This window comes from Oryza glaberrima, chromosome 3, assembly GCF_000147395.1.
Source record: "Oryza glaberrima chromosome 3, OglaRS2, whole genome shotgun sequence".
Classification (NCBI taxonomy): domain Eukaryota; kingdom Viridiplantae; phylum Streptophyta; class Magnoliopsida; order Poales; family Poaceae; genus Oryza; species Oryza glaberrima.
In genome coordinates, this window is record NC_068328.1 from 8,578,087 (window position 1) to 8,601,751 (window position 23,665).

Below are 23,665 nucleotides of genomic sequence, written 5' to 3' on the forward strand. Positions count from 1 at the left end.
ACTAATTCGCGAGACGGATCTTTTGAGTCTAATTACGCCATGATTTTGACAATGTGATGCTACAGTAAACTTTTGATAATTATGGATTAATTAGGCTTAAAAAAATCGTCTCACGGATTAGCTCTCATTTATGAAATTAGTTTTTTTATTAGTTTATATTTAATACTCTAAATTAGCGTCCAAACATCCGATATGACATGGGCTAAAAAGTTTTAGCCCCATCTAAACACCCCCTGAAATTTCTTGGTCGGTTCTAACGATTTGATCTCATTCCTGACATGGACTTGAAGCACATGTCAAACCTCCCTGATTTTTGGCATCTGTGTACTCTGGCCAATTTGTGGCATGCAACTATGTGCAGGGCATGTGTGATGGGCGGTGTCAATTGTGCTGCTTGATCCATACGAAGCGGGATGGGTGTCTTTCCCCACAGCTGCCTTTAGCTTTCATTTGTTTATCACAGGGAGTTAATTATGATTAAGAGACTCGGAAGGATACATCATGAGCCAGGATTTGACCCGAGCAGGGAGCATGTACCGCTGACTCGTTATGAAAGCGAGTGAACGAAAGGGATGTTACAGCAACAGTGGCCATTCACGTAGACATCTGGAGCTGTTAATAATATTTTCACCAGGAGGCATTAGGTTTTACAGCTGTGTGTTGCTAGTACTACATGTGAATAAACTTCTTTTATGCCAAAACGCGTAGGAAAGCATAACTTCTCCCATGTTACACTGTCAACTATGGCCGACATGTCCCCTTGTTTTTTGGGACGCATGAGCCTCTGCAAAATAATGAGCATATGATAGAACATGCCTTCACGGTGATTAAGCTCCAATTACCATCACAGGGGCAGAAACAGAAAATCCATCGAACCTAGAGCAGTATAGTAATTATTTTGCACAACCATCCTTAAGTTTCATGCTTTTTTATATAATCTGTAAGGGATCGAAGAGACCATTGTAGATTGTATCAAGCATAGCTCAACCAGTTAAGCTTTTTAAACTTGTTCATCCAAGTTTAAATTCTTAGTATAACTGATTATATTTTTAGTGATAGTTGATACATTTGTTGATGTTGAGGTATCTATAGTGATTTTGTCAATCTAAAATGGAGTATGTTGCTTCAATCTGTCGAAGTGTTATATATAGCTCTTGTAGGCTAAGTGTGCGTACACATATAACATATATGAGTGTGTGTTTACACCAATGTTTCGGAAAAAAGAAGACCAACATCGTGCCACAAGTGGTCATCAGCCAACACTATATTACCGTGTATCCCATTCATACCGAAATATAAGACGTATTAAATTAAAATATAAGACGTATTAAATTTTTACACATTTTACAATATTATGGTTTGATCACTAATTTTATGGACTATATATGTATGTGCTATTAGTAACATATATAAAAGTACTTTCAATATAAATATAATATAATATCACATGTCCTTACCATATAAATACTTTAAAAGTTATAAATATCGATTTGCCAAAAAAAATAAGGGAGCATCTAAATTTTATCAATTTTTTGAATTATTAAAAACTTCCAGTTACATCTATAACATAATTAAAGTGTAATTATATAACTGCATTATAATTATATTGTATCTACGATATAATTTATATAAACTTATAAACTTGTGTTCAACTATAATTTGATTGGTTAGCATCGAGATCTTACGCTTGATATGTGTGAAAATTTCTTTTTAGCAATTCCTTTTCCTTTATACACAAATTATAAAGTGATCTGATTTCACAAATCTAAAAGTTTTGGAGGAAAAAACTTACGAAAGTTTCGTAGCAATTCTGAAAAATAAAGGCACCTTGTATCGTTAGCACGAAAAGCCTTTTGTTTTGAACCTGAGTAGTACCACCTAGGCCGTGTTTAGTTCGCGTGGCTAATTTTTTTTAAGTATACGGGCACCCATTTGAAGTATTAAACGTAGACTAATAATAAAATAAATTACATATTTCGCCTGTAAATTGTGAAACAAATCTATTAAGCCTAATTAATCCGTTATTAGCAAATGTTTGCTGTAGCACCATATTATCAAATCATGGCGTAATTAGACTCAAAAGATTCGTCTCGCGATTTACATGCAAACTGTGTAATTAGTTTTTTTCGTCTGCGTTTAATGCTCAATGCATGTGTTTAAACATTTGGTGTGACGGAAAAGTTGGACGTTCGAAGAAATAAAAAATTGGAATCCAAATAAAAACATATACAATTGTTGAAGTACTGTTTCTCAAAAAAAAAATGTTGAAGTACTCAACTTTTTTACCGCCAAGTCAAAACCGCCTCCTTTCTTCCATCCACGCGGCGGCTGTTTAACCCGTCGGCTCGCCGGCGCTCCCATCCATCCATCCCTGCCTCCCCTTTGACTCCCGGCCCGTCTGACCAGTCAACGTCACTCTACAGAGCTAACGCCGTCAGCACATCCCACCCAATCGCGGCGCTCCACGTGCGGCCGCCGTCAGACCTCGACGGCGCCGCCCCCCCGCGACGACGCGCCGTCCCAAATAAAAGCGGCGCACCCACTCACCCACCCCGCAATTCCCCTCCTCCGCCTCCCCTAGTTTCCTCTCCTCCCCGAAACCCCCAATTCGAATCCGGCGGCGAATTCGATTGGGGATTTCGGCGTCCTCGCCTCCGTGGGATTCCTCGGATCCCGCCTCGGCTTCCCGTCTCGATCTGCATCTGGAGTTTTGGAGCGGACGATTTGAGTTTCTGGTTCGATTTGGTTTGGTTTGGTTTGGGGGCGATTTGGTTCAAGGCGCGGATGGCGTCTTCTCCGGTGTCGTATTGGTGCTACCACTGCAGCCGCTTCGTGAGGGTGTCGCCGTCCACGGTCGTCTGCCCGGAGTGCGACGGCGGCTTCCTGGAGCAGTTCCCGCAGCCGCCGCCGCGCGGCGGCGGCGGGAGCGGCCGGCGCGGGGCGATGAACCCGGTGATCGTGCTCCGGGGAGGGTCCCTGTCCGGGTTCGAGCTCTACTACGACGACGGCTCCGGCGACGGGCTGCGGCCGCTGCCCGGCGACGTGTCGCACCTCCTCATGGGGTCGGGCTTCCACCGCCTGCTCGACCAGTTCTCCCGGCTCGAGGCGGCGGCGCCGCGGCCGCCGGCGTCGAAGGCGGCGGTGGAGTCGATGCCGTCGGTGACGGTCGCCGGGAGCGGGGCGCACTGCGCGGTGTGCCAGGAGGCGTTCGAGCCGGGCGCCTCCGCGCGGGAGATGCCGTGCAAGCACGTCTACCACCAGGACTGCATCCTGCCCTGGCTCTCCCTCCGCAACTCATGCCCCGTCTGCCGCCGCGAGCTACCGGCGGCCGCGGCCCCCGAGTCGGAGGCAGATGCGGGACTCACCATCTGGCGACTCCCACGCGGTGGATTCGCCGTGGGGAGGTTCGCCGGTGGGCCAAGGGAGCAGCTTCCGGTTGTCTACACTGAACTGGATGGGGGCTTCAGTAACGGCGTCGGGCCGAGGCGGGTAACGTGGCCGGAGGGCGACGGCCATGTCGATGGCGGCGAAGGTCGGATTCGCCGTGTATTTAGGAATCTGTTTGGTTGTTTTGGTCGGAGCAGTCGGCCGGAGAGTTCATCATCGCAGTCCCGTAGTGGCTGAACGCAGTTTTCTCGGTAACTCGATCTCCTATTGATAGTGGTGAATAAGTAGGATTTAGTATAAGAAGGGAACCCAGATTATAAGTTCTTGGGACTTTTGATGTAAATGAAAACCTTGCGATTTTTTTCCACTTTGTCCCGTTTTAAGAGTTTATTTAGAGATGGCCACGAGCAAAATAGCAAACAACTGGAAATTAGTTTGGAAAGCAAATTAGGAGGAAGAAGCACAGGACTTCATGAAAGGAATGACAATGAATTTATTGGGTAAATCAATTGTTGCAATGTTGTAGTCAGAGAGAACAAAGTGTTGTTCTTACCTCTGTACTGTTTGTGTATATACTGGATTGGGCCAAGAAGATTTCTGATTTGCAATATCTTGTTCTAATAAAATTTCAGCCTTTTTTATTTGTTATTGTTCGTATTCTCCTGGTGAAATTGAATATAAGCTTTTGTGTGTCCTGTTTAATATTGATAATACGTTTCGCATAGTATTTTGCTACAATATCTAGACATAAGACACTATAATGTCTTGATCATATCTTGAGCTAGTACGGTTGCTGAATAGGGATGCCAACCTCATTATGTCAGGCCTGTTGTTTCTTTTGTGTCCTGTCTCACATGCTGCCCTGTCATGTTTCCATTATTCTGATAAAGAGTGAAACTAATAATACATAATTGAGTCTGACTGTGGTATGCTTGTACTTTGTAATGTTGAAATACCAAGATAGTAGGTTTGTTTCTTCAATGAGTTAAACTATCGTGGGGGTTTATTTGGGATCTGGGGTGTATGGTGCTTTACACTTGTAATATGGTTAGATAATACATTTACAGCATCACTCAGCTAACAAATTATTTGGCTTTTCCTATATCTCTGAACAATTAACAGATTGCTCTGTGCCCATAAATGGATGCTTAAATGCAGGCATGGTTTATGTGTAACTTCATCATAGCAGGTCTAGCTATTCTATTTCTTCATCACTCGGTGCTTTTCTAGAGTTGCTGGTAGTATTGTTGTATTGTTCCCATTTCCCTCTGCGGCAGGGTTGTTGAACAATAATATTACAGTATCATGCAAAATGCATGGTGATTCTTTGTCTATGTTCATTCCTGTGGTTTCTTTCTCTTAATGTAAATGTTAATGCATAGTGGTTGGCCTAACTGTGAAATTTCCTTTTTGTTTCTTATGTGCTTGCTTTCCTTTCCCTTGTGTTCTTTTATGATAGATAGCAACATAATGACATTTTATTGTATTTCTATGGTTATGCCATAGCAATTTATCATGTTGCCTCTTTGGATTTTGCAATCATGCATGGTTTATGTGGCTGCAGTAGCAACATGGATTGATGCAACCCAAAAAACATTCTCTAGCAACCTTTTGTTAATGGCTTAGTGTTATGGAAGAAGAAACATATTGATTATCCTGCTTTATGTGGATGTAGTTACCATGGAATGCTTACCAATCTATATTTGTGTTCTCTTTTGTTACTTCTATACCTGATCATACTCTACTGTGATTATTTTTTGGACAGAGAAGTAACTTCAAAGTTACTTAGAGCAGAAGGATTTCAAACAGAACTCAAGTTCAATATTCATATCCTGCTAGCTTTTTTCTTGCCTGTCCATCCTCCTACCAACTTATCGTGCAGTTCCATGCCTTAGTTGTCTGCTTGTTTCTACATCTCTTTTACCATGGTGAATATTGAAACATCTAATACCAATCTTTATTGCCTGCAGCAGAAATGAAATGCCAATTATCTTTCACTCTTCACACTTGAGGATAGAAATGGTTTTCATTTCTTAAAAACTTTGGCTCATAGTCCGTGTCTACTACTTTTAAGCACAAACTGTGCAGTTAGTAGAACATACTTTTCTGAGTTAACAGTGTTATCGTGTGTTACTTGGTCTTCATCTTGTCATTCCTGGAGTGCAACTGTACTTCATGGTTGCTCATGGAACCGATTGTTTGGTTGTTTTCTGCACCTGGAGATTCCTATCTATTGGCTAGTGACTAAGGAATACTAACGAGTTGCATTACTTTTCTTGCATCAACTGCTGGCTGTGAATAGTTATCAAGCGACCTGTTTGGTTTCTTCTTTGTTAACGGACTCAATGGTTTACTCTGGAGTAGATAAACTATTTCAGCATACGTGGTTAATTTTCTGTTGCTAGTTATCAGAAGGCCTTTCTTTAGACCCAGGATAGAAAAACTGTGATACAATTTCCATGAAAACGTCCATGTCGTCACTCCTTCCCTGAACTGTAGGTTGACATTCAGTGGACCCATGTGTAGCTTTGACAAGGTTCTCTAGTTGAATGGCAAACATGTTCAGGATGATGCCTGTTTGTTTCCAATGTTCTATAGTTAACAGTAATTTAATATCAGTTACTTGATGGCATTGTGGGGGCATTTTGTCGGCAGGGGAGATATATCCTATGAAAGTTGAAACCTCATAGAATCTTCTGAAGTATCACCTGCTAATTGTGTTCATCTGTTAACATCTTGCCATTGTCAAATTCTGAGTTGCAGGGCTACATGAATTTCCCACAAGCCTGTTACCTACATTAGATGAAATGCTGTTCTCTTGTTCGTTGAGCATTCTACATCATCTAATGTCGGTTGATTAAACATCCTGCTGGAGCATCCATGGAGGTATTCTGTACTGCTACTGGTCCAGGTAATGGTCGAAGCTTTGGGGGTCCATTTTTAGAAGTATCTCAGCCTAAGAGCTTCTGACCAAGATTGAAAGGCAGTTGTCAGGTCAATCGGGACTGGACCCATTCTTTCCAGGAGGCCATGTATGATGAGCAGCAGAACGCCCTTCGCTTTCCCTGCCATTATGGACGCTCATCTTCTTTTGAGGTAAGCTTTCCTGTTAGGTACCAGAGGTTGAGGCTGGCTTTGGTACTAAGGACTCATCAGGGAAAATGCTTGGCAGGATGGCTCAATGGTTTTGGAATTGTATCGGTGGACCTGGACAACTTTCAGCGTTCGTCCTGGCCGTCACTGCGAGCGCGTGCGCCGCGAGAACGACTGCTGCTGAATGAGCCACAGACAATTGCTCGCTGTGCTGAATGAGCCACAGACAATAGGCCCTGGGACAGTTCAATCTCATCTGCCAAATCTGTATCCGAATTCAGATGCAAGGATTGCGTACGTATCTTCTCAGAAAGGCTTAGGAAGAGAAGATCTGGCCTTGTTCTTTTCAGCTCATTCCCCGGATTATTGAAACAGGTTATTTACTCTATGCTTCGAAAAATACGTCCTCTCGTAAAACTTTCTTCTGCTGCATTATATTATTTAGATAACTTATTTCAAGCTATTTGTGTCGACGTTTGATGTCGCGATTCCGGTATTTGCATGGTATGGGGATCGTTGGTACTAGGATATACACGAGACTGAGGTAAAAGAGACGGAGACAGAGATTTTTATACAGGTTCGGGCCCCTAAATTGTCAGGTAATAACCCTACATCCTGTTGGCCGAAGCCGGTATTGCTCTTATTCACCATAATCACACCAGTACAATATTTGGGGTTGCCTATCTAACTGTTGTCGACATGGCGGTCTGAAGGTCTGACTCATAGTCGACAACAGGGTAGTTTTCCTCCTCGAGTTCGTGCCCGGCGAGATCAAAGATAGCGCTTTCGTCTCTCCTGACAGTATCCGGAGACACCGCAGGGGACTAACCGTGCCTATCTCCAAAGTCGATATCCGGCGTTTTGTCTTGGCGTATGTTGGCTTGTATGTTGTGGCTTCTGTTGTTCCCTGTATGTTGACTGTGGTGGGTGTTGATTGTCTCGTGTCTCCTCTCCTCCTAGGGGGCCTTGTATTTATACCTATAGGTGTCTCTTTGTCCAAGTAGAACTAGGGAAACCAATATAGATACAATCCGAGTAGTCCTTGTTGTTTCTATGTAGAACTCTTGTTGTCTTTCCTTATCCGGAACTCCTATATCCGCAGGTTGTTTCTGTATAGGACATGGTATGTGGTGGGTCCTGCCGAGATTTAGTCGACTACTATTTGGTATGTGGTATCCATAACCCTGACAGTAGCCCCCCACTTCAATGCAAATGAGCGAGTTCATATTCTCAACTGCAGACCTTGGAGGAACTGTTATCGAGCTCTTGTGACCGTTATCGGTGAGTTCAGAGATAACGCTAGACTTCCTTTATCAGCCTCGTGCAGGCACCTAAAGGGTTTGTCTGAGTCCATCTCTGACGTGAACCAAGAAAGTACAGAGCATACGACTAAGTCTCCCGTCTTGCTGTAATCGAGAATTTGGATTGAAGTCAAGAAATTTATCTCGGCGGGTACACCATCTCTTCATTCCGTATTCCTTGTCGAGATCCACCAACTGTTCTCGAGTAATCGAGTAGGCGTAGAGTCTGCGACGGAGCCTTGTCAACATTTGTCGTACTCGCTTTAGTCGATCTTGGTGTAGAACCATAGAGACATGGAGCCTTCGATAATGTCGAATAGAATTTTCCTGAAATCAATATTTAGAAAAGAGTATTAGATAGAAATAGCCCCCGAGCGAACGCTCAAAGGGTGACATGTTATAATATATATGAAAAACTGAAAATGAATTGAATTTACATACCAATGTTTTGCACATGAGTGTCTACTCTTTTACCGACTTCGATCAGTCAGTTTGTTGAGTTATACACTCTCCGCCCCCAGCCTTGTCATCGGAGAATCGTTCTCGGGAGATAAGGCTCTTGGACCTTTGACCTGTCTCGGTTGAACAAGCACTGATCCTAGCCCCCAGCCGTGAAGTTGGAAAACCCAATTTCTGATTATACGGCTTGGTTAATACGCACAGCGAGAACTCTTACACGACCAGATCTTACATGGTCTTTTGTCTCTACAGGATCCGACAAGGTCTTATCGGCTCTGGGCGTCCCCAGCCGAAGTTCCCTTAGGTTCCTCGGAGGCCTTGTCAAGACAGCGTAAAGGGACATGAGGATAGATTTCAACGCTAGGTGTCTTTGTGGTAAGGGATCTCTGGGTAAAATGCTTGGCGACATTGTGTACCTGATATCAACTTTGTTGAGGTAGAGGTAGTGGGAGAATCGCTACACCGCTGGTCGAGGACCAGGTAGTAGTCGTAACTCGACCACTAAAAGTGGAAATAGTGGGAGAATCGCTACACCGCTGGTTGAGGACCAGGTAGTAGTCGTAACTCGACCACTAAAAGTGGAAATAGTGGGAGAATCGCTACACCGCTGTGTCACGCTCGGAATTTCTATCCAAAATTCCAAACGCTTACATGTGCGCGAACCCTCGTCCAGGAATCAGCCGAGGCACACAATAACAAATTGATAATAGAGTACAATTATTACTCTAATTAATAAGCGAATAAAATATCATTACAGAGGTAGATAGTTCCTCTCAATCAATAAAGATCTAAGCAGCGGAAAATAAGATAAACGACGCAGACGATTCCACTCCACAGGCAGCTTGACCAGGGCTACACCTAATCCTCCACACCATCAGCATCACTGTAGAACTCCTCCTCTGATGAATGATTGCAAGGTGAGTATATGACATACTCAGCAAGCCACGCAGCAAATATGCAAGTGCACAGGATAACAAAGGATGGTATAAAAGGGTTTCATTTGCATAAACAGCATTTAATAAACATTTCAGAATTTAGTAAAACAGTTGAGTAATAATTAAACAATATTATTCCAACGCTATACAACATACCCTGTTGCATAGGCCCAACCATTCTGAACAACCAATCCCGGCTGCACAGTTCTATCTCCAAACCAGGAATATACCATTCCAAACCAGGAGCTAATCAAATTATTACCAGTCATATTATCTTTTATTATGATGAGAGGTGTGAGACTAATCACGAAAGACATTGTTTGACCCGCCCATAACCGCGGGCACGGCTATTCGAATAGTTTTACTCTGACCAGAGGTGTACCACTGTACCCACAAGACACAGCCCCACGACATGTCACCATGCGCCTTGATACCACCACGGTACCTCAGAAAGGAGCTGTGACAGTACCCCTCGCACAACACAATCCACCACAGCGCACCGTTCCTGGATCATAATCACCCCCTTATAAACAAGGCATTGACTCCCCAGCGACCCCCGTGGGCTTATCTCCGCCACTTCTCAGTCTGGTGCCCCGCAATGAACTATGCTATACAAAAGGTAAAGCCGTTGCCCACGCTGGCTTGTGGTTGGCACGGTTAATGTTTCACAACCGAAACTCGTGAACCGGTCCTTAATTGTCATGAGCACGACCATCAAAACCATGTGCTCACAACCCACCATTAACAGGTTTTAGTTGACAAATTAATTAATTAACCAATCATGATTAACCATCATGAGTTATCATTAAGCCATCATTAAATAATAGTGAGTCATAAGTTATCCCAATAGTGTGCTAATGTTTCTAAGCATGGCTAAGCAATCACATCTAATATCTAGCTGAACCAATATATAAAGCTCAACTAGTCAATTTATAAGAACCCAAGGTATCAAGGAATAAAGTAATCAAGAACAAAAGGGCTATAACAAACAATAGGTTAATTCCACCCAATGACATTCGAAAATAAATGCAATAGTTGAATAGAAACAATAGCTTTAAACGGGATCAACATGCTCAAAGGGGTTGTTTGGGATCTGTGTGACTTGCCTTGCTGGCCTTGGAACTCTTCAAATTCTTCTCCTGCGAAAACGGACTCTCCGGAAACGTCGGAATCTAAACAGAAAAGAGCAAAACACCAAAACAGCACATAAACAAGCATGAACAGTACATGTGGATATTTTTAACATGTAGATCTCAATTTTAGAAAAATTTAGAGACCTGAACCAACTAAATCCGAGCTAAGATGAATTAGTTATGAATTTTTAAAGATTAAATCGGATTAAAACACTTATATGGATTTTAATTGAATTATGACGCAATAATGAATTATTTTTGAAAAGGAAAAGAGGATTTATTGCGTCAGCGGCTAGGGTTAGCGGTGGACCGGGTGCACGGCGACGGTTCACAGGAACGGACGGCCGAGATCGATCCATCCAAAACGAACGGCCGAGATCGACCGGTCCACGGCCGGACCACGGCGGACGGCATCGATGACGTCGGCGATGACGTCATCTCCGGCGGCGACCGAACCGCGCGAGCTCGCTGGCGAACGACGGCGTGGCGGCGCGAACGGAGAGCACCTACGGGTAGCGGACGGCACGGCGAACTCACCGACGACCAAAGCGACGGCGGACGATGACCGGACGACGTCGGCGACGAGGAAGAAACGGCGGCGACCTCCGGCTTGACGACGGCGACGATGTTCCGGCGGTCGACAGCGACGGCGAAGGGGCGGACGAGGACGGCGACGCGACGGCGACCACGACGGCGGCCTTCCCGAGCGACGGCGACGACTGGAGCGACGGCGGCGCACGGCTGGAGCGGCGGCGACGACGGCGGCGCGAGGACTCACGGCGCTAGGGCTCTACGGACGACGAGAGGCGAAGGCGAGGGTGGCGACGGGTAGCGGAGACACCGGGGATCCTTTTATAGGGGCAAGAACACGGCGGCGAAGGCCCACGGCAGCCGGCGACGAGAAGGAAAGTCTAGGGTTCGGAGGAGAGAGACCGATCCGATTCGAGATCGAATCCTCCGCTTTCCAAACGATTTTAGCCGAAGTTCCAAAAGGGAAAAGGTAGAGGAGATCGAGAAGATCATTTCCCCTCTATTGATTTCACCGGAAACGGAAAGGATCGGCCGGATTTGGAAAGAGACGGCGGCGGCGCGGCGCTAGGGTTTCGGGCGGCGGCGGCGCGAGGAAGACGACGAGTCTGACAGGCGGGCCCCACCTGTCAGCGGGCGGACGCGCGCGAGCGACGGCTGCGGCTGCGGATTGGGCCGACTTGGGCCGAGGAGGAGAGAGAGAAGGTTTTGGGCCGACTTTCGGCCCAAAGCCAAAAGAGACTTTTTGAAACTTTTTCCAATTTAAATTATTCATGAAATGCAATTCCATTTATTAAAAATACTTCCTTAGCCCAAATAAATCCCAGAAAAATCTAGGAATTATAGAATTAAGCAAAGTATTTAATAAAATTTTATCTGGCCCCATTTTATATTGGAATTTATTATTTAAAATTAGATCTTCTCTTCTAGGCTTTTAAAATCAATTCTAATAATTCCAATTAAACAACAATTTATATATTTGAAATTTTTAGGATGTGACACGCTGGTCGAGGACCGGGTAGTAGTCGTAACTCGACCACTAGAAGTGGAAATAGTGGGAGAATCGCTACACCGCTGGTCGAGGACAAGGTAGTAGTCTAAGCTCGACCACTAGAAGTAGAAATAGTGGGAGAATCGCTACACCGTTGGTCGAGGACCAGGTGTAGTCTAAATTCGACCACTAGAAGTGGAAATAGTGGGAGAATCGCTACACCGCTGGTCGAGCACTCTCTCGATCATTTGAAGTCGTGGTACGAGGACCGCTGCGTTATTGCTGTAGTCGTACCTCGACCATCTGAGGTTGCGGTGCGAGAGAGTGCTACGTACTGGTTCGAGGACCAGCGAACGTGTAGAATTATCTCTCGAACACCAATGGAGGTTGCGGTGCGAGAGAGTGCTACGTACTGGTTCGAGGACCAGCGAACGTGTAGAATTATCTCTCGAACACCAATGGAGGTTGCGGTGCGAGAGATTGCTATGTACTGGTTCGAGAACCAGCGAGCGAGTAGAATCATCTCTCGAATACCAATCAGCGAGCGAGTAGAATCATCTCTCGAATACCAATGGAAGTTTGCGGTGCGGGAGATTGCTACGTACTGGTTCGAGAACCAGCGAGCGAGTAGAATCATCTCTCGAACACCAATGGAAGTGCTAGAGTTGGTTTATTACATGTGCGTCTCAAGTGGCCAGCATGACTCACACACCCAACTTGTAGCATATCCGGATGTTCGTTCGCAATCATGTCGGGTGATCAAGCCGACGGCGTTTGCGAGGAATTATCCGTTAATAACCTTTTCTCGAGTAGTCCAGCCATGGCCGGTGCTATGAGATAGGTCGCCGGTCTTCGTTGGTAGGTTGGGCGCGACGACTCTGCATTTGTCGAGGTCGTTCTCGATAATGCGGTGTACTTGACCACAACCTACTCGAGTGCTCAATTGTTCCTGAAAAATATTTTCTAGAAGGCAAGACATATAGCATATAATATCGAGTATGTACTCAAAAAACTGCATGGATCTTCTAGCATTATCAGGATATAACGAGCAGATGTAAATATCAGGCATTATGTAAACCGTAAACAAGCATGATTTATACGGAAGAAAATAGAGCGAGCCCCCAGCGTTAAACTGTTCTCGGCCTAACACCGGAACACTCGCATAATAGATATTGTATAAAAAATATGCTCTAGGTAAACATAACATGGATCTGACAATGCTGTATGATTTGAATATAGGTACGGTAAATTGCATATAAAATATTGCATACCTTTGTAGATACATGCCGGATGTATCTACGAAATTAGTAGATCAATTTAATAATCAATCTTATTAATTACCTTTGATGATGTAGATGGATAATCTGATTAGATTTTTGGCGGCGACGTGGTTTCAAAGTAATCAATCGGGCCAAGGCCTCACGATCGACAACATTGAACCGTTGTTCTCCGCGGCGGTGACGTCTTGAAGCTTGATCGATCTCGTCGGATCGAATAGTTGATGATGATGGTTCCGATCTCGTCGGAAGGCAAACTCCGGTCGGGTTAGACCTCCCCACAGCCGAAGTCATCGAGTAGCTTGTTGTCGGAGAATCCATCTCTTAAACCCATCTCGTCGAAATCCTGAAGCACCAAAGTCCCCTACCTGGCGCGCCACTGTCGACGTTTGATGTCGCGATTCCAGTATTTGCATGGTATGGGGATCGTTGGTACTAGGATATACACGAGACTGAGGTAAAAGAGACGGAGACAGGGATTTTTATACAGGTTCGAGCCCCTGAATTGTCAGGTAATAACCCTACATCCTGTTGGCCGAAGCCGGTATTGCTCTTATTCACCATAATCGCACCAGTACAATATTTGGGGTTGCCTATCTAACTGTTGTCGACATAGCGGTCTGAAGGTCTGACTCGTAGTCGACAACAGGGTAGTTTTCCTCCTCGAGTTCGTGCCCGGCAAGATCAAAGATAGCGTTTTCGTCTCTACTGACAGTATTCGGAGACACCGCAGGGGACTAACCGTGCCTATCTCCGAAGTCGATATCCGGCGTCTTGTCTTAGCGTATGTTGGCTTGTATGTTGTGGCTTCTGTTATTCCCTGTATGTTGACTGTGGTGGGTGTTGATTGTCTCGTGTCTCTTCTCTTCCTAGGGGGCCTTGTATTTATACCCATAGATGTCTCCTTGTCCAAGTAGAACTAGGGAAACCAATATGGATACAATCCGAGTAGTCCTTGTCGTTTCCATGTAGAACTCTGGTTGTCTTTCCTTATCCGGAATTACTCCTATATCCGCATGTTGTTTCCGTATAGGATATGGTATGTTGTGGGTCCTGTCGAGATTTAGTCTACTACTATTAGGTATGTGGTATCCATAATCCTGATAATTTATTAATTTTTTTTAAAAATAATTTACTCCTATAGTAAGTAGATAATCCGTGATAATAATCCGTCCAATAATCTAAATCAAACTCACAATGCAGCTGTGATTGTTTTGGCAGCATGCCAGCATGGCTGGGCTAGGTGTTCTGCTGTGGACACAACACTGTCGGAGTGGACTCGACGGGTGCTAATGTGCAAATACAGCGCGAGCCTTTTGGTTATTCTAAATGGTTTGCTCCAGATTTCAGAACCAATAGTCCTACTCCTACACCCTGCGTGTGTCCTTGCAAATGCTTTGGTGAGGCTCCATGTTTTCTGAAAGTTAGCTCCACTTTGCTTGCTGGTTTGGCCCCCCTCTCCCCAACGTGCCGACATCATTTTGCAGCGTCCAAGTATTGAATTACCCTCCATTGTGTACCCTTGCCTCCAATCACCAGCGATGGATTGCAGAAATTAGGCGGCATATAATTGGTGCAAGTACGGCTCAAAATCTATGTCAAGCAGGGGGAGAGATTGGATGATTCTGCTTGCTTTGTGACATCCTCTTGTCCTCCCTCGTGCCAGACTGGCTTGCACCGGGGCTTTAAAAACTGTGCATGATTGCCGTGTACGTGGCTACTGTTTTGGGCTAAATGAAGCAGGATAGTGGTCGTCTGTTGGTCTGGGAGGGGCCAACGTAGTACGGCTCTAATCATTCGTGGAGCCGAACCGAACCACGGCGACTTTCCAGCTTTGAATTTGACATTATCTCTTACTACCTTCATCCCTACATACGCCCAACATACGGTATACGATCGATTGATTGTGCTAAAATATATCATATCTCGTTGTTTATTTTAAGATAAAAATAAGTTCAACACATTATGTGTCACATCTCATATTATGTTATATTATGTTATCTTGTTAAGTTTATTTTAGAAGATACTTCCTCCGTTTCATAGAAAACCAACATATTATCAAATATGATGCACACTAATACTACGAATCTAAACAAACTAGAATATGTCATATCAATATTAGGTTGGTATTTTATGGGATGTAGGGAGTATATCATATCCTATTGTTTATTATAGGACGGGAGGAATACATTTGATTTATGTGCAATATCATGAGTCAACACATTGATAATACTAAGATGTATCGTATCTCGTATTAGATCCATTTATTATAGGAGATGATAGATTTGATTTTCGTGGAATACCCCAAGTCTACACAAGGATTTCCATTTTAATCTCGAAGAATCAAAATTAGCGGCGTACTGTGCGTACGTGAAGGCACAGGCCGTTTTCTCCCTGCACGGTGTTCTGTCCTCTCTTGGTGTCGTCAAGCGTGACGGCATCGAGAGAGGAGTACGCCGAAGGGACGAGACCGGGAGACCGGAGACGGCCAGATCCGCGAATGCTTCGTACAACAACGAGGAGTTCACTTTACTTTCACGTAAGGGAAACGTGCTCCCAATCTCCCATCTCGGCAGCTAGAGTTGGCAAAGCCAATAATCAAAGAGCCCAGTGTGATCGATCCCGTCCAGTGCAGTGATCCGGTCCATGTCGCGGAGCACGCCACATGCGACGCAAAAATCATAAGGCGCCCGTCGGCATCTCATGATCAGTATGGCCCCCATGGAACAAGTATCATTGCTGGGCTCTGGATTCGGCGTAGGCGCGTAGCGAAGCTGGTCATGACTCAGGAGTAGGCATGAAAACAGTGGAAAAAATGTTGAATCATTTTCGTAACCATTTTAAAAAATAGAATCGAGAACGATAAATCTGGAAAAGAAAATTGTATCAAAAAATAAAAAAGAAGAATTATATTGACGGAAACTTGTTGGTATCAATTGAAATATGGTACTGTAATAAAAATTCAAAAATAATTAACTGTAAAATCATGTATTTAACTTTGCATAACTATGACAAAATTTGCTAAATGACACAAAATTTATTTAATTTGCTGGGAAACATCGTACAAACGTGTTACGGCTAAAAGACACTTAAAAAAATGGTAATTTGTTAGAAGATACTTTTGGCTCAATTGGAGAAATGAATTCTTCAAAAGGACGAGAAAACCCCTAAGATCGAAAGCTTTTGATCTGAGGATGGAGTGAATAAGGAATACGATATATGCTAGTGATGTACTTGAAGTGATGGTAAATTTAGAGTTGCGTAATTTCTAAACTTTTATTTTAACGCCTTGTTTGAAGTATGTGGTACTAAATACATTCTCGTCTTTCTTAAAAATTTATCTCTTCAATTGATTCGAAATTGTTCTCTGGCAAACCACCAGTTTTTTAGATGTCTTTTAGTGATGACACGTTTTTTCGATGTCTATCAGCAAGTTAGACAAGTTTTGGGTGTTATGTAGCAAAATTTGCCAACCATATAATATAACAAAATAAATTCAAGGTTGCACTATATAAATTATAAATTGACTTCCTTTTAATCATGTACTTCCTCCGTTTCACAATGTAAGACTTTTTAGCATTGTTCATATTTATATGGATGTTAATGAATCCAATCACATATACATGTCTAGATTCATTAACATCCATATGAATATGGACAATGCTAGAAACTCTTACATTATGAAATGGAGGGAGTATTTAAGTTAGGGATTTGGTTGGAGAAGTTAACATGCCTCTAAATTATGGGTCAAATACGGACCATAAATATTAACGGTAATTACTATAATATAAAAATTTATAATTACGGTAAAATTTGGAAACGTCGGTAAACAGAGAAATCATTTTCATTTCTTTATTCATATAATTTACTATTTTCATTTTTATTTTTGTTCTGTAAGTAACTATTTTCACATTGCTTGACTGATAAAAATCAGAAATAAGCGGGCATTCGCTTGGGAATTTTCATGACCGTCTCACCCCTACGGAGGACCGAGGATTCAGCTAGTAGCGTTTCGCTCTAGTTCGGTTTTGAACTCAAGGCACTGAAACATCTGCGCAAGCTGGCCAGTGCGTTCGGTCTTTCGGTGTTCCATGGCATAGAATCCAGCTATCGACCTGGGAGTTCTCAACCGCAGACAGGATGAACTGGAGCCAATAGTAACACAGAAAGATCTCCCTTCTTTGACAAACTTAACAACGGATGGTGACATCGACAACGAGCATCTGTGCTGAAAGTCCTCGCTGCCCCGGCCGGACTAGCGTATTTATGAGATGAGATCCGTGATCCCTCCACGTAGAAGTACGTAGTACTTCACCTCCTGTACATGTTTGCAGCTGCAGAGCCCCCCACACGCACGCACGGGACCAGCCCGCCCCAGGGTGAAGGAAAGGACCATGCAACATGGCGAGTAGGCGTAGTGTACTGTGCTGCTCTACTGCTCTGCTACACCAAACACACACATCTGCAAAGATCAAAACGCTCGCGAAGGTGACGCTAATGATGGAGATGTCGATGCCACGAGGAGGAGGAGGAGGAGGAGAAGGTGTAGTGGTGGTGTAATTGCCGGATGCTGGTGCATCCGATGAATTAACCAGAGTGCGTTGCCGTTTGCATTCTTGCAGAGTTTGGTCTCGCTTAACGCGCGCTTTTGAGAGGTAAAACGTAAGGGTGGCTGCGTTGGCCGGCCGCGCGCGCGCGCCATGGAGGCGTCTCTTGTTCTGCTCTGCCTCTGCGTCTTTCTTGCGAGCGGCGGAGAAGGGAGGTCGCCGGCGGGCACGGTCCTCCCGCTGCAGGTGCGGGTGCAGGAGGTGGAGTTGGAGGCGCCGGCGGCGAACAGGCTCCGGTTCCGGCACAATGTGAGCCTGACGGTGCCGGTGGCCGTCGGCACGCCACCGCAGAACGTGACGATGGTGCTCGACACCGGCAGCGAGCTCTCGTGGCTGCTCTGCAACGGGAGCTACGCGCCGCCGCTGACCCCGGCGTTCAACGCGTCGGGTTCTTCCTCGTACGGCGCGGTCCCCTGCCCGTCGACGGCGTGCGAGTGGCGCGGCCGCGACCTCCCCGTCCCGCCGTTCTGTGACACGCCGCCGTCGAACGCCTGCCGCGTCTCCCTCTCCTACGCCGACGCCTCCTCGGCCGACGGGGTCCTCGCCACCGACACCTTCCTCCTCACTGGCGGCGCCCCGCCCGTGGCCGTGGGCGCCTACTTCGGTTGCATCACTTCCTACTCGTCGACCACCGCCACCAACAGCAACGGCACCGGCACGGACGTCTCGGAGGCGGCGACCGGCCTCCTCGGCATGAACCGGGGCACCCTCTCCTTCGTGACGCAGACGGGCACCCGTCGCTTCGCCTACTGCATCGCCCCAGGCGAGGGCCCCGGCGTCCTCCTCCTCGGCGACGACGGCGGCGTGGCTCCGCCGCTCAACTACACGCCGCTGATCGAGATCTCCCAGCCGCTACCGTACTTCGACCGGGTGGCATACTCCGTGCAGCTGGAGGGCATCCGCGTCGGCTGCGCGCTGCTCCCCATCCCAAAGTCCGTGCTCACGCCGGACCACACCGGCGCCGGGCAGACAATGGTGGACTCCGGCACGCAGTTCACCTTCCTCCTCGCCGACGCCTACGCGGCGCTCAAGGCCGAGTTCACGAGCCAGGCGCGCCTGCTCCTGGCCCCGCTGGGCGAGCCAGGGTTCGTGTTCCAGGGCGCGTTCGACGCGTGCTTCCGCGGGCCGGAGGCCCGGGTGGCGGCGGCGAGCGGCCTCCTCCCGGAGGTGGGCCTCGTACTCCGCGGCGCGGAGGTGGCCGTGTCCGGGGAGAAGCTCCTGAACATGGTGCCAGGCGAGCGGCGCGGCGAGGGGGGCGCGGAGGCGGTGTGGTGCCTGACGTTCGGCAACTCGGACATGGCCGGCATGTCGGCGTACGTGATCGGGCACCACCACCAGCAGAACGTGTGGGTGGAGTACGACCTCCAGAACGGCCGCGTCGGCTTCGCGCCAGCGCGCTGCGACCTTGCCACCCAGCGCCTCGGCGCCGGCGCGTAGGCTTTACAGTACTAATCGATGCGTCGTCCATGGCGAGAACTCGCCGTGGCCAAGTAAGAGTGTAGAGGCCTAGTATTAGAGATGGTCTCTCCGATCACCTGCTGTGCTTCACATCACTGCTGGCGTGTGTAGTAGTGTACGGAGTAGTTAAAGGGTGTATTTAGTTCACAATAAAATTGAAAGTTTGGTTGAAATTTGAACGATACGATGAAAAAGTTGGAAGTTTATGTGTGTAGGAAAGTTTTGATGAAAAAGTTGAAGTTTGAAGAAAAAGTTTGAAACTAAACTCGGCCAAATTGCGATTGTTTTGTCACTGTATTGTGCCCATGAGTATACGAGATTACGGGAAGCAGATCGTCTGACGTTAGGCGCACAATGTCAGAGGGACATCCAGCGTCGATCCATTGTCCGATCGGCATCTCACGGCGCTGCTGCTTCCTTCGTTCCGCATTGCACGAGCGCGGCGAGGACGGCCCATTCAGCCCATTTACGAGCAACCGCGGAGGGACAAAAACGAACGAGACTGCTCGTCATTCGTCAATCTGCCATCGCGCAAAAAAAAAGAAAAGAAAAAGCAATCCCCGGCATGGCTACCCGCCGCTCCGCTGCGGCTTGCCGTCTTTCTCGACGCGGGCTGAGAGGAGCGGACTGCCGAGGAAGACTGCTTCGACCTCGCCCTCCTCTCTATCCCTCGGCCCCATGTCCTCCCCCACGCGAGAGCTTCCAGGCGTTGCCGTCCTCGACAACGACGGCTTCCACAGCGGCGGCGGCGGTCGCACTGAACGCGCTGATGAAGCCTAGAGGGGGGGGGGGTGAATAGGCTGTCCCTGAAATCTTAAAAACAAATCGCAGCGGTAAAATTCAAACAGACCCGGAACTTCTTGGTAAGGAACTCCGGAACTTCCGGCCTGCCAGGCCTGGAACTTCCGGTGTTCTAAGACAGGAACTTCCGGGTAACAAAACAGAGATGAAATTCAAAAATTTCGAAACAGGAGACTAAGCCAATCTTCACAAGATGGTGCACAGGTATTCTAAGCAGAGGATATATCACAGAATCATTCATAGAAACATCACAGAAAGAGACAAGAGTGATTTTTTTTCGAAGTTCGGATCTTGCGATCCTACTCTCCGTTGAGGAGCTCCAAAGAGCTAGGTCTCGATTAACCCCTTGCCTCACTTGTGCAAAAACCCCAGAGGAAATCCACAGCCTTCAACCCCAAACACCCCTAGGCAAATTTCTAGAATTGAGTGACCACCAAGATCCAACTCAACCTACTTCTAGAAATCCACTACAAGTGTGGGTTGTTCTACTTGGAAAGCCTCTAGAATCTCAGCACAAGAACTTCACTAACTTACCTCGTTCCCTTTCGGAGGAGAGGAAATCCTTCACAAACTTACCCGGGACATCCACAATATGCGATGGATTCTCGCGGGTGACACCTAACCGTCTAGGAGATCATCTCCAAGAGTAATAAGCACCGAGATGACAGCCCACGAGATATTCCTAGTGCTCACCCAAGATCCTAGTCTTCACACCTCTCCAAATCTTCTTCTCTCCCTCTCAATCTCTCTTTCACATAAGAATTAGGCTCTAGATTCAGTGGAAAGACAAGAAACACTTCGGAGGGGCTAGCAATAGCTCTAGGTTCGAAAAGTGAAAGTGGAATGGCCAAGGAACGAGCTGAAAACGAGCTGTATATGTATAACGGCTAGGTGACGTCATCTAGCCGTTACTCACAAATTTGAACTGGAAACAAGACAGGAAGTTCCGGACCTGGAGGACCGGAACTTCCGGACTACACTTAGGAAAATCTTTTTCACAAGACCGGAACTTCCAGACCTGGAAGACAGGAAGTTCCGGACTTGCATTTTTGGACAGATGGAGTATTTGCAAAAAAAAAAAAGAACTCCTAGGGAAACTTGACACTTGGTTCACACTAAGAGCACTTGATATATCTCAGAGCATCACCTGGAACCCCTCTTAATAGTACGGTTTTTCCTAAAAACTCGATTTTAGAAGATAAACTATCATATGCACTTCTCGAGTTCCGGTCCGCTTTGATTTTGTACTTTTTGGGGGGTCTCCAAGCATCCATCTTCCACACCTTGGACTAATGCACCTGAAAGCTACTCAATGAGCTCATTAGTCTCTTAACCACATTTGTCATTAATCACCAAAACCCACTAGGAGGATTAATGCACTTTCAATCTCCCCCTTTTTGGTGATTGATGACAACATGATTAAAGCTTACAAAAGATTGATAAGAATTTTGTTTTGAATGGTTAGTGGTGAATGAAACTCCCCCTTAATGTATGCATATGGAAGATATGAGTGGAGCTCATATGCATATATATAAGGGAGCAACCGAGGAGAGTTTCCTTCATCCCTACTCATTCGTGGGATGCAAAAAGCAGTAAGAATAGATATTATATGCAAAAGATACGACACGTTGAGCACTCAAAAAGATAAAATCAACATCACATCACAAACAACAAATAAGACACTCATAGCATAAATGAAGAGGAGTATAAATAAAGGGCAGCGAAGAGCATCTAACAGCCATTACATTCACACAAATAGAGAATTAGAACATGTCCATGAGTTCTTAATAATAGGGGTCAAAGGATTGCCAGGTCCGGAACTTCCGGATAAAATACCAGGAACTTCCGGACAAGCTGACATGACAATAAGGCGAGGGAGCTGCCAGGTCCGGAACTTCCGGATAAGAGGATCCGGAACTTCCGGATTAAACAGACAGCACGCAGTAAGCATCAAAAACAAAATTTTGACCCCCTTCGATTGCAATTTTCTCCCCCTTTGGCATCAAGGCACTAAAAAGAGACAAAATCACAAGGGAAGAAGAGGATCAAGCCTCATCATTATCGCCATCAGAAGGAATGATCTCAGTGTCGCCGGAGTGAGGAAAGTCGATGTCTTGCCCGGTGGCATCCACTGCCTCATCAGGATCTGTAGGAACATTCTCAGTAGGGGCATCTGACTCCTCATCATCACTGCTCTCCTCGGAGTGAGAGGACTCCTCATTGAAGAAACGAGAAGTGCCAGAGGGACCCTCACCACTAGCAATGTCTCGAGCAGTCTCATAAGCAGCAAAAGGTTCAACAAACTCCTCATCATCAGAAATGTCAGAGACATCCTTGCCTGCTGCAATCCAATCTTCCTTTTGACGCCTCTCTATCTTCTTTACCTCTTAGCTGTCTTGGCACACATGCAAAAGATAGCCCTGAGAGCCTTCTTTATGGGAGAAGAAGACTCTGAACGCTGAGGTGCAGCAGAGGAAGAAGGAGCAGCTGAGGTGGAAGCACGAGTCACTCTGGTGGTAGGAGTAGCTGAAGTAGTGGGAGCATGAGGACGGAAAGGCTTGTGTTGATTGTCCTTGAAATAACAAATCCCAGTCTTGGCCTCAATCATCTTCATGATATAAGGAGCATAGATTAAGCCTCTCTTTGGCTCACACACTGTCTGATAGATCTCACTCCAGATAAGCTTCATGATGCTGAAATCGGGCTTGTTATAGCGCATGCGACTGAGGAGGAGCGCATGCGACTGAGGAGGAGTGCATGCCTACCTGGAAGAGCTGTAGCATCTCCCACTTTGGGGAGCAAAGATCACCTGAAGATAGAGTACAACACTCTATAATATGGACGCAGCCCTCGAGTAGTCCCCAAACAATACTTGGGAGCATCCTTCTCATACATAAAGGTAGTGCTGGTTGGTGACAGAGCATCCTCTACAAAGATATGTGGACGACTCAGGTCATCATCATCTAACCCCAAAGCTGCAGCAAACTGTGCCATAGAAACCCTATACTGCTGCCCCTGAATGGTCCACTTCACAAAATCAAGCCCCTTCTTGGTGGTGCCAAAGAAAGCAGTGGAGTAGAACTGTCCAATCACTTCCTCATTCCAGGAATACTGCAAGGCCAACAAATCTGCCACGTGCTTGCGCTCACACACCTTGCGTACCTCATTGAAGACTATGTTGTTCTTTGAGAACATGTACTGCCAGTCTAGCCACTTCATCTCTACCACTGGATGAGATCTTCCCATGATCACAGAGTTATACCAATCAACCTGCACCAAGGTCCTGAATCTGTCATCCTGAGAGTCAGCTGGCAGAGTATCAGGACTAACCATTCTGTCCTTTCCACACTTGAGTAGATTCTTCAGATAGTTCACTCTTGGGCGTTTAGGATCAGGATCAACAGCCCTTGTCTTGTACAGCCTCAAAGGATTGCTTTCAGAACCAGGCTCATCCTCATTGCCACCATCATCTGAGTCAGATGCAGCTGGAGAGGGAGAGCGGGGTGCATCACGAATGACAATGCTACCAGCCCTCCTGGAATGGATCGGAATCTGACTCCCACTATAAAAATCTCCAACTTTTTCTTTGCCCAATCTCCCCCTAGGACCACGAATCGGGGGGCTCGAGTCAGCAGGAACATCTTGAGAAAGCTTCTGTCTCTTCTCACGAGGCATAATGACCACTGCAACAAGAA

At 46.2% G+C, this 23,665-nt stretch overlaps 2 protein-coding genes across 2 annotated transcripts; both read left to right on the forward strand.

The window, feature by feature from the left end:
* The first annotated feature begins 2,543 nt into the window (after positions 1–2,543).
* Positions 2,544–4,028, forward strand: LOC127765099 (E3 ubiquitin-protein ligase RDUF2-like). The gene has a single exon (XM_052289927.1). It carries the CDS (start codon positions 2,785–2,787, stop codon positions 3,622–3,624), a length of 840 nt encoding a protein of 279 aa, XP_052145887.1. The 5' UTR covers positions 2,544–2,784; the 3' UTR covers positions 3,625–4,028.
* A 13,030-nt stretch (positions 4,029–17,058) lies between these two features.
* Positions 17,059–19,549, forward strand: LOC127765881 (aspartic proteinase PCS1-like). Its single transcript, XM_052290848.1, has one exon. It carries the CDS (start codon positions 17,805–17,807, stop codon positions 19,146–19,148), a length of 1,344 nt encoding a protein of 447 aa, XP_052146808.1. The 5' UTR covers positions 17,059–17,804; the 3' UTR covers positions 19,149–19,549.
* Positions 19,550–23,665: the final 4,116 nt, after the last annotated feature.